The following is a 12,373-nucleotide window of genomic DNA, read 5'->3' on the forward strand; positions in this document are numbered from 1 at the left end:
ACATATTTTTTTCAATAGTAGCATATAAAAATTAGATAAATGAAAAACGCTTATTTACTACATACTACGTACAAATCAAGAAATGAAGTTTTCCAAAAAAGTTTAAATGTTTTGAATCATTAAAATTATGTTAATTTTAATTTTGAAATGTATAGCTATATCATTGTAGCAAATGAGCAATGTACAATAGCAATGTGTATTTTATAATATAACTGACATTATATAATTAAATTATGTACCTTAATTTGTAAATCCAAATCTGCTATTGTTTCTGTTTCCTTTTTAAGTGTATTATTTATGTCTTGATCAATATGCGGAAAGATAAAATTTCTTCTTATATTTACCGCATGAGAAATAGAGTCACTTTGTTTTGCCAATGATGCTATCCTCGCTAACGATTCTTCTCCTCGAGTTAAGAGTGAACGTTTTTTTATAACATTCTGTAAATTATATATAATAAGTAGACTGCGAATATTTATGCAAAATACTTAACTGAATATTTTACATAAATTGCATATTTACAGATGGCAATTTCAATCTTTCTTTACTTTTTAATAACTTTTTAACAAACAATCGACTAAAACTGTTCGATGATTAATATTCAGTTGAGTATTTTGCATAAACATCCACAATCTAATAATAAATATTTTGTGTGTGTGTGTGTGTGTGTGTGTGTGTGTGTGTGTGTGTGTGTGTGTGTGTGTGTGTGTGTGTGTGTGTGTGTCATACATATAGGCATGTACAGGGTGTCTGAAAAATGCTTAAACTCTCGTATAGAGACAGAATGGACTAAATTGAATAGAAAAATCCTGTATCATTTTGTAATTTTCGCAATAATTAACAAGTTTAATATTCATTTATGAAAATAGTCAAAATCGCTCAGCCTAAATGCCAAATGCAAGCGCGCGGCGACACAGAAAGCGCGTTCGCCGTCGTTAAGCATATGGAAAGTTATTGTTTATTAGCGGCAATACGGGCTACGCACGAATCGCATATATCCGTATAGCGTTGGATTTCCGTTTTAAGCTAAGATTATTATTTCCCATGGAGGAAGGGATAACATGGTGTGTGCAGTTGGACAGTTTCTGTCTCGAAATCTCTGTTCTCTCTGTCTAGGACTGTTCATACGAAAAAAACTGTGAAACGCTAAACATAGAACGGTATTCATAGTCTTTTTATTTTAAAACTGTCTTAAATATAATGTCTTAAGATGCTAATACAATTCTCAGATTGATTTCTTATTCGACATCTTAAGATTGTACTTAAGACAGTCTTAAATATGAGAATCGACTACGAATACAATACATCTGTTTCGCGTTATGACGTTGATACTGAATCTTTCCTTGTGCAAGGATTGCATTTTCCGGTGCATATGTCAATCATGCCAGAAGAGTGTTCAGTAGAACTCAATATGTTGCAACTCATCAGCAAATCGTCATGCAACGGTTGCGTTCTGCTGAACGCTCCCAATAATTCATTAATTGTAAAAATTGTAAAATAAAAGTTTTCTACTCAATCCATTCTGCCTTTATGCGAACATTTAATTGTTAACTATCAGACATCCTGTTTATACAAACTATTACTTATTCATTTATGAGATGAGACAATATACGCCATATTTTCATTAATATTGATAAATTAATAATCTTACATATCTCGTCTGAGATTTCTTTCCAATACTTGGTCCATTCAAGAGATCTGTTATATTCCGTGGCATAATTGGTTCAATATTCTCAAAAGAATTTACCTTGTCGAGAGAAGTATCTTGTTTTTGTGACTCATTACCTTTGATCTTCTTAACAGCTTCCAGTCCGAGTTTAAAGATTTTACTATGACATAATTCATCTTCAATTTCATTATTTGAGCACTTCTGTAAAGACATAAGATACATCTATAGAAATATTCTATATCTATATTTTTTAAATGTGATCATTATTACACATAATAATTTAGTACCATTCTTTCCTCAAGAAATCTGTCTCTTTCATTTTTAAGTTTACTCCACTTTGCTTCTTCCTCATCATCTTGCACGTCTACCCAGCCTTCGTTCTCGTCAGATATTTGTGTTGACATCTCAATATTATTTCCTAACTTATCTAAACAAAATAAAGTTATACACATATTGGAGCATATCAAATATTACATTTTGGAAATTTGAATTTTATAAAAAATATCTTAAAAGAGAAAAAGTATTTTATGATAATCATCTGTCATTAAAAAAATTATCATAATTACACATAATGTTAAAAAATATATGTATATATATTGTACCTATATTTTTCCATTTGAATTTACGCTCACGTCCCATTCCATCACTATGTAAATCGCCGTCCTCAAATAATAACTCTTTCAGCAATCTCACGTCTCTTTTATCTTCATCCAATAGTTGTTTTATATGGATCTTTTCCAGTTGATCTTTCACTTCGTGTTCATCTATATGTTCATCATCAGCTTCTTCAAATTCTAATTTATCCAAATTCTTCTCATCTTCATCGGCAGAATCCCAATCGCTTTCACTTAACTCTGCTTCTTCTTCCACAAAACTAGCTGCAACTTTTTTTATATCCTTTTCTGGCACAATTATAATTTCATTTTCTTCGGAATCGTAATCAACATATTGTTTCTCTTCACTATTTATATCATCTTCTTTATCGAAGAATTGAGAATTCTCCTCTTCCGAATCAGACAAATTCAATACTTTGACTAGACGTTTTTTAGGTTTTAGAAATGTATCTTCATCCTCGTCATCTGAGGACATAACTCTTAATTTTAGTTCCGAATTCATTGCGCTAACTTTATTTATTTTCTCTGCATGATTTACAGAATTATTAGAATCTTCATCTAACGTCAATTTTATATTTTGAAGCATTTTGTCTTTTGAATTTTTAACAGCAACTAGTTTTGCGTTAGAATTTCTAGAACACTCAGAATCATTTGAACATAACTGCAATTCAGTGATACTAGATTGCGAAAATAAATCTATATCAGTTCTCTGCGGAGATTCAAATTTACCAGAACATAATCGCATAAGATATTCATCATCAACAGTTTCTCCAATATCATCAAATAGTTTTTTTTTTAAAATAGATTTATTTTTTACATTACATACATGTTCAAAAAGTTCATCATTCTGTGTGCTTTTCATAAAAAGGAACTCATATTTATCAACTAAACATCCTCTTTTTTGTGATGAATCTTTTTCATTTTCTAAGGTAGTATTTAATACGCTTAATTGCGTTATAGGAGAAACCAAATCGAGCATACTTGTTTTCGTCAAAGGTGTCTTACATATCTGACTTCTTGTAGAAATTTCTTGTTGACAAGCAGGCATATTGCTTTCATTTTCACTTATCCAATCAATATCATCGCAATGTATTTTAGATGCATTTATGTCTGTTGGCATATTTAATTGACTGCTATGATTTTGTAAACAGCTCGGATTTGTAACGTTTGAATCGTTTTGGAACTCTTCTGTTAACTTTATTTTTCTATCATTTTTAGTAATGTTAAAGCTTTCACAAGCATTAACATTGTCAATATCTTTAAAATCAGATTCATTTTCATTCTTCATATTTGCATCTAAACTTTCTTCATTTTCTTCTTTTCCTTCTTCATATTTATCATCATCATTATCATCATCATCATCATCATCATCATCATCATCATCATCATCTTTTTCTTCTTCTTGATCGGTTACTATTTCACTTACATCGCCGTCTATGTATTCTTTTCTATATTTGAAATTTGTAGATTGTTTATTATATTTTATATTATCCTCGCTCTCATCACATGTCTCTTCTATACTTGAATCTTCATTGTCTGTAACTTCAGCTTCGTCATCTGCAAATAGGCATTTACTTTTTTTCTTATCTCTAATGCAAACGTCATTCTCTTCTAATTCGCTTTCTTCACTGTCACTTGATACAAAATCCAATTCAGCTTGTTCTTGTTCATCTAAATCATAATCACTTTTTTCCTCTCTATTCCATTCTTCCTCCTGCGTTTGCATCTTTATTTCTTTCAGTTTCCATACTTTGTTACGCTTTAAAATCATTTGTAATTTCAGATCTTCCTTTAAGCGCATTAATTTGGCTCCAGGCTTATTCAATTCAGAATTATCAATGTTAACAGGTGTCTTGTATGGAAGTACTTCATTAATTGGAAGAAGATTCTGCATATTTTGTAAGTGTACAACAGTTATTTCAGATTTATTATCACTCTGTTTTTTCGATTTTACATCATCTGTTAGATCAATAATCATACCTGGCGATCCTCTTAAAGTAACTTTCGAATTGGATACTAATGTTGATAACTTTTTTCTATTCGCTAAAGTCTCGTCTGCAGATTTTGAAAGAACTTGTAGGTGATTATCAATCTTTTCACATTCATCTGCTGAAGAATTATGTTGAATTTTTGATTGAATATCATTAATTACAAGAAAAGATGATGACGATATGTCATTTATTTTAGAATATTGATCTTTTTTTTCATTATTTATATTTTGTGTAGTACACTCATCAGAATTTGAACACATAATATTATCTGTTGTATCATTATCACTTTGAAATGTTTCAGGTACTTCCTTACTATTTATACTATTAGAAGTTGTTCCTATTTTCGTTGCTTCTGTAACCGAATTTTTATCTCTTCTATTAATTACATTGGAATCATCTTGATATACTTTTGATATTTGATTCTCTGTCACAGTAATTTTTAACTTTTTGTCGTCATTAATACATTTTTTCTTATTCAAAGTAGTTTTAGCTGTTTCTTTTGTTACTTCCTGTTCATCGAGATATGTTTCACAGCCATTCACAGTCATTTCACAGTCATTTTCAAAATGTATGTCAATCAATTTTCTTGGTAAACTAATTTTTGAGAAATTTTGATTATATTCATTTGTTATTTGTGATAGTAATGTATCAAATCCGTTATCTGGATTACAATTATTATCTACTGAGGAAGCTGACTCTACAGTTCCATGATCTACTTCGCAAAAATCATTTTGAAGTAACACCTCACACGCATTAACATCTAAATGATTTTTCTGTACAATCTCTTTTCTAATAGCTTGAGAATGTCGATTACTTATTACAAATTTTTTAGGATTTTGAATATATGTGTGCTCAATACATATTGATGACATCTCTCTTTCATTTCTAATGGAAGATTTTTTTATATTTTTACTAATTAAAGGCATAGATTGTACATCATCTTCCGAATCTGAAGATTTGTAAAAAAGTTCTGCTTCTTTTTCCTTTTCCGCAAGTACCTGACTGTTTAAAAATATAATTTATTTTATAAATACAATTTAAAATATTAAATATAAATATTAAAAATAAATATTTATAAATATAATTTGTTTATATTTTTAAAAAATTTGTAAAACATGTGTGCGTGCATGAATATACGTTTAAAATATATAATGTATATATACAGGGTGTCACAAAAAGGTCAGGACATTGAATTAGCTAGGAAAGGTGACATTTTTGTGTAAAATTTTTCAAAAATAGAACATCAATTAATCCATTATATGGTGATATTGGATTGACTTTGAACAATCTTAGGAATGTCACATTAAGATCGCATGAATTATTTTAATGAGAACTCCTATATTTTTTTATTGCAAATTCTTGTAGCTGACATCAAGACCTTTTCAAAATAGTATAATTAAGTTTCATTTGGCGAAAAAATATTTGACATGCGCTGCTAAAGTTTAAATGTCGCGTATGTCGTGTATTAACGTTATTCATAATACATCATGTGAAGATTGCATAGTTGGATTTGCATAGCAAATCAATATCACTATATATAATGGGTAACTTGGTACAACTTTTGCATAAAATTACAAAATGATAGATCTTTTTTACTCAATTCAGTTCGCTTTACCTGCTCACAAGAGATGATGCGGTTATTACCAAATACTATATAACCTAATATATCTATAATTTATGTATATACATATACAAAAAATTACCTTACTATCGCAGATGACATCTTAAGTTTCGCTGCCGTTGAAGGTGCTTTCGGAAGAACAGCTGATACTCTTTTTCTATTCAAAAATTCTTGTAATGTACGCTGTTTTGGCCTATGATACGGTAAAGAAATTTCTGTTTCTCTTAATAAACGTTGACTTTCGCTATGTATCTGACGCATTGCCTCATCTTTAGAAGCTCTTATAGAGCCCTATATATTATAGGATCAAAATAATGTTATTAATTTATATTGTAACTGCTATAATATAACATCATTTGCTGGCCAAGATTTGTAATTGTGGCATGTTGATAATTGTGACACGTACTGACGTACATTTATGTCCAATGTCTTCCTTTTTCTTAAGGAAAGGTTCTACTTTGGAAGATCAAAAAAATCGATTTTTTTATATTTTTTGCATCTCTAAAGTGTGTAAAATATATCTGTAAAAGGATTTTGCAATATTAAAAATTTTAAAGCAATTTATAACTTGAACTAGATTTGTTGAACTAGACTTGTTGAACTAGATTTTGCAATATTAAAAATTTTAAAGCAACTTATGACTTGTTGAACTGGATTTTGCATCGGTCGAAAATCAAGTGAGCTCAATGATATTACGCGCAAAACAAGAATCGAAAGAAGAAGGGCTTAAATGGATCAAAATTTGTTCTTCGAACAGGAGAAATTGACTTATAGGTCAGAAATTGCTGATTAAATGTAAGTTGCAAAATATTGTAGTTAACAAAAAGTTATAAAGTAAAACTTTAAACATGATTTTCTCGAATTTACGTTTTTCAAACTGACGGGAAATGTATAGCTTCAACCAATCATCCGATTGACATGAAGTTTTTTCCTACAAAAAATAAATAATTTTTATAGGACCATGAATCTAAAAATGCATAAATTTTCCAGAATAACTATTTCTTTGAACAGATTGAAAGTGAAAAAAAGTTCGTGAAATTGATACTTATAGCGTTTTCTCTTGGGAGCCTCGCACTGGGTGTAAACGTTACACTCAGCTACACTACATTAGAATACCATGGTGTACACTACATCATTATTGCGCTAAAACCCTTCCCGCTTGACTTCCATTTTCAAATTTTAAATGTCACACTGGCTCTGCACCGTCCTTTTGAAACGGTATAGCAAAATCCCACTTCGTACATATTATAAAATTTGCATTACACCGTAGCCACGAAAACACGGTACACTATTTGAGTGTTGCACTAGTGAGCGATAGTGTCAGCCAAGAGAAACGCTATTAATTTCAAATGCCTGTCATTCTGTAAATTAAAAAATTTTTCAAATAAAATGAGGTTCATGGCCCCACAAATTTAATACATTTTAATGATTGCATTAGTTTATTTGTCTCAGATAAACTGTTGACAGTCGAGATTTCCCGTCAATTGGTCACGTATGCGCTGCACATACTCTGATGCACCCATAGGCTACAGCTGCAATTTTCTACATTTCTAAAAACAAAAAATTTTTTGTATGTTGAAATATAAAAAACAATGCAAAAAGCATTATTTTGATATCTCTTTCCTTTCCTTATGAAAAAAATTGATAAAAAATACGTAAATTTTGAACCTCTAACTAGAACCTCCCCTTAATAGAAAAACACCGATATATTATATATCAAGTTAGTGATCAGAATTCCACAAATCTTAAACACTGCTTTAAGTGCTATATTTTAGATTCTTATTGTTGTTATAATTATTAAAAATTATTAAAACTAATAACGAGCTAAAAAAATAGATGTTCAAGAACTGTAAACGTGGCAATAAAGTTTAGAATGTTATGAGAAAATAAATTAAATTAATCCAATTATATAAGAAAAATCCTATATTTGGTCAAAGCGGATCTTAATGCTTAAATATTTCAGTGTAAGTTTATATATATAATCTGATTCTGCAAACCGCATACCGATATCTTTTTCGGCCTTAACGAATATAACACTAAGATCTGCTTTGGCCAAGTATAGGATTTCTCATATCTAATTAGATGTACTTTCATCGGTTCAAATTTATCATAATTGTTTATTAGCGCGTGACGAGAAAAGATCGCCCAGCGAAGTGCACGTTCGCCGTCACTAGACACATTAATATCAATGTCGCTTCTAAACAACATGTCTAATGATGAAGAACGTGCGTCTCTCTAGGCGATCTTATCTCGCCGCACACTTGCATTTGGCGATAAGTTGGGCGAATTTGGAAATGTTCATAAATTAATAACTAATGCGAAAAATGCAAAATGATAGAGAACACGTACATCTATCCTTATCTAACATATTGCAGCATCATCTGTTACAAGATCGAACACCTACTGAAGATACAATTACTGCTGTTTATTATTCTAAATCTTTGCTAAGTATACGTATACACATATGAATTATGTTCAACCAAAAAATTTTTTTTTTCAATCTTAGTTTTACAAATTCAGTATTGTTTGTTCAAGTAATTCGAGATTTGCTGGATTCTTATGCTATTCATACTCAAAAACTTTTATATAAAGCAAACTTCAACTTCAGCTGTACAAGTCAAAAGTGAATTTTTTATATTTTTTTACGATCTCTTTTTGAAATGCACACCCGGGCCTTCTATTTGTGCGTTTAAATTTTAAATTTATAAACATTTTAAATTTATAAACAATCCATAAAACTAGCTTGAAAATTTTGATTTCAGTGTAATTCATGATAATTATCATTCCAACATTGCCTTTAAGTGTTGTGTTTTCTTATACTATTCATTGAATTTTTTTGCCATACCACATACATACCCGTCTCTTTTTAAGAGATTTTTTTTTAATATCCTTATTTTCAGATGCTTTATTAAATATGATAGAAATGTCGTTTTTTGTTTTTTCATTTTGTTTTTCTTCCTTTGATTCAGAATCTGAAATTCGATTTTCACTCTGTAACAAAGATGTATAATATATTGTAAATATTTTTTATAATTTATTATATTATTTTAAAATTATAAGAAAACATTTATATACAATATTTTTACAGTAATACTTACAATAAAAACCGTTTGAGGTAAATTATTACTCTCGCTTGTTTGTGTATCTTTTTCAGATTCTGTTTCTTCATTTTGTTTTTCTTCTTCTGATTCAGAATCAATTAAAGCCCGATAGTTTTTAGCCTACACAACGAAGACAATATGTTTTAAATATGTATTTTTTATACTTACAGTTTTAAGGAAATTCCATGGAAATGTTCTTCAAAATTGTTTCAAAGTTTGCGGATTATTATATCATTAATGCTAATATTTCGCAGGATGGGCCAGAAAGACGAATTTTTTTTTGTTTTGATCTGGGCAAAACTGATTTTAACTACTAGTTAAAATGTATCTTTATTTTTAAGACTTTATTAAGCTTTTGACCCACAAGGTGGGTCCAACTCAATAAAACCCACTAAAAAAATCACTAAAAAAAATCTAAGATGAAATGCCGGTGTGCTTGGAGCCGGAATTGCATCACTGCCACGAAACGCGATTGCTGATACAACATTGAATATAATAAAAATTTCCAACATACAAAGGTCGAAAATCGAGTTTTTATAGAGAAATTTTCAAAAATTTCGATTCTTTCAAAGTTTGATTCAACCGTTTTACCATCATGGTTTGTTGTACCTTTTATTGATTTTATTCCATTGACCAAAAAAATGTACCTTTTATTCCTTTGACCGAAAAATTTAAATAATAATAATTTTTAATAATAATGACATCAAAGTTTCTTTCTATAATTCTAACAAAAACATACAAAAGTTCAAAAAGACCCTCGTGTTCACTTATCGAAAAATAACGTAGTTTATAAGATTAAGTGCAATGATTGTGATACATCATATGTTGGGCAGACGAGCAGATAGTTGAAAATAAAAATTAAAGAACATCATAATCATATCCATTGGAACACGTCTGTTCGATCTGTAATAATCGAACATAGATTGCAGTTTGAACATAATTTGAATAGGAACAATATCCAAATTTTAGATGAAGAACCATGCTATAACAAACGTCTAATTCTTAGAGTCGCTGAATATTAAAAAGCAAAAAAATAACAAAAATAAAAAAAATAGTCTTAGTGTGCCTTCCAACAAGCAACATAAGATGACACAGTTGTGACACAATGAATCATTACATCCTTGTTAAACAAAGATGAGATGATCACTGTGTTGTACTGTGTCGCTTGTTGGGAGGCACACTTAATCTACAAAGGGATACAGAGGGTCTCCACGAAGCATATATATCGATTATAAACAAAATTTGACTTTGCAATAGTTACCAAGAATACTTTTCAATCATTATTTTTCTCTCAATTAGTATTTATCTGTCATTATATAGTTATACAATTTAAATTTATTCTTTGACTAATTGTAAGTACCTTATAACTGTATCTTTTTGGATTTGATTTTTACTTTTTAACGACTATATTTTTAACTCAATATTTATTTTATTATATTAGGTGTAGTAAAAATAATGGATTTCTTTTTACTACACCTAATATATACAATATTTATTTTATTATATGCAATTAGACTGACTATTAAAATTATTGCGAGCAATTTCAGTTTTTCTATAAAACATTCATCTGGCCTCATCTATAATTATGGTATATATTATTATTCCATCTCTATCGTTGTCTAACAATAATATAGGGCAAAATGAACTATTATTAAATTTTGATCAGAATACAGATGCCCAAAATTGATCATGACTAGAGTGGAGATTAAAAGCAGATTAAAATCATACTGTCTAATACGTGCCAATCTTGATGGTTATAAATATTACAGTTTAACAATCTGTACCTGATACTCGGATATATCAGATTGTTTCTTGCCCACAATTAAACTTTAATGTTTGCAAAATACTTAATGTCCTTAATATAACGTAATACTTAATAATATAATAATATTACTTAATATAATATAAATAAATAATCCGTAAATTTTTTAAATAATTTATTTATATTTGTTAAATTTTATTTTAGTGATGAGAAAAGGAGATAAAAAAAGAAGCCATACTACCATAGTATAAACTTTGAAAGGATCTACTAATATCTCTAGAGTAATGCCAATTCTACAATGAGTCTATTACTGTCCATAGTCGGAAGTTTTACAACTTATCTATAAAGTTGACTAATCAGCATTAATAATACAAGTTGGCTATTGGTCAACTTGATATAATGGTCAATAAGATATAATTATATGATAATTATATATAATAATAATTATATAATAATTGAGACTATTGACTAGATTCATTGTAAAATCAGCATTATTATAAAGTATAGAATGATACAGGAAGATAATACCACACACATGCACACTATGTGTAGAATATAATTACTTACAGTAGTAGTATGAAAAACCTTTTGAGCAAAATTATAACTCTCGCTTGTTTGTGTGTCTTCCTCAGATTCACTATCTATTATTCTTCTTATACTCCTACTTTTCGAATTATTCTTATGTTCTGCAATCTGCAAGTCTGTTTCAGGTGATCCAGAATAATATTCATTATCAACATTAGCAGTTTTGATTAATGTTTCACATAAAGTAGATTGTTCTACAAAATCACTACCCATGAGATTTGAATATATCTTTTTAACAGTATTAATGCCATTATCTATATCACAATATTTTTTATTCGCAACTTTTAATTCGACTTCTTTTGTCGATTTGTTCAGATTGATTCCATTGCGTAGACGAATATTGTTAACTAAGGTATTAGAAGTTCTTTTATCTCCTATTTTTTCCTGGTTAGAGCAATTTCCTTCATTTAACAATGTAACATCACAAATATTTCTTAAATTTCCTTCAATACTTTTCTCTTCTTTTTGACTATGTGTTATTTTTTCATTATTAAGTTTTTCAATATCTTTAAAGATATCTGATTCTGTATTAACTTTTTCATTAACATTTTTTTTGTTTAAATAAACATCTTCGGGATCAGTGACTGTTGAGAGAGAAATAATGCAAGCCATTATCAAAGAATGTGAGAAAAATGTCTTTTAAGTGAACCAAACAGGAATTATATACAACAAAATAGAGTTCATATATATAATTTCTTTTCATAAACATGCAGAATTGCAGAATTATGAAAGAAATATTTCGTTAATCACTTTAGTCTACAACTCTTTTCATTACATCTCGCGACACAACAGACGATACAGAAAGATTTTGGTGATTGCTCCCGCACAGTGGATGCGGAATTCGCGGAAACGAACATGTTTGCCGCGCGGCAACATGCGATACGATAACCAATGAACATGTAAAATATGATGTAAGAAGACAAGAATTGTGTTCAGCGAACTCCACAGTTGAGTGAGCGCTCGCTAAATTCTGTTCTAGGCCGGTATTCATAGTCAAATCTTAAGCCGGTTCTACATTAATTGCAAGTCG

General features: G+C 29.4%; 1 protein-coding gene across 1 annotated transcript in view; it reads right to left on the bottom strand.

The window, feature by feature from the left end:
* The window catches only part of LOC105144922 (uncharacterized), a 12,663-nt gene extending 337 nt beyond the window's left edge, over positions 1–12,326 (bottom strand). The window contains exons 1-8 of the mRNA XM_087415431.1: positions 11,326–12,326; positions 8,994–9,116; positions 8,752–8,886; positions 5,978–6,186; positions 2,272–5,276; positions 1,957–2,096; positions 1,652–1,870; positions 240–440 (exon numbers count right to left, since the gene is read on the bottom strand). Coding sequence (XP_087271557.1) covers positions 240–440; positions 1,652–1,870; positions 1,957–2,096; positions 2,272–5,276; positions 5,978–6,186; positions 8,752–8,886; positions 8,994–9,116; positions 11,326–11,955 — 4,662 coding nt within the window. The 5' untranslated portion in view covers positions 11,956–12,326. The remainder of the gene's footprint in view (positions 1–239; positions 441–1,651; positions 1,871–1,956; positions 2,097–2,271; positions 5,277–5,977; positions 6,187–8,751; positions 8,887–8,993; positions 9,117–11,325) is intronic.
* Between the last annotated feature and the right edge of the window lie 47 nt (positions 12,327–12,373).

This window comes from Acromyrmex echinatior, chromosome 18 (assembly GCF_024713525.1).
Source record: "Acromyrmex echinatior isolate Ae372 chromosome 18, ASM2471352v2, whole genome shotgun sequence".
NCBI classification, from domain to species: domain Eukaryota; kingdom Metazoa; phylum Arthropoda; class Insecta; order Hymenoptera; family Formicidae; genus Acromyrmex; species Acromyrmex echinatior.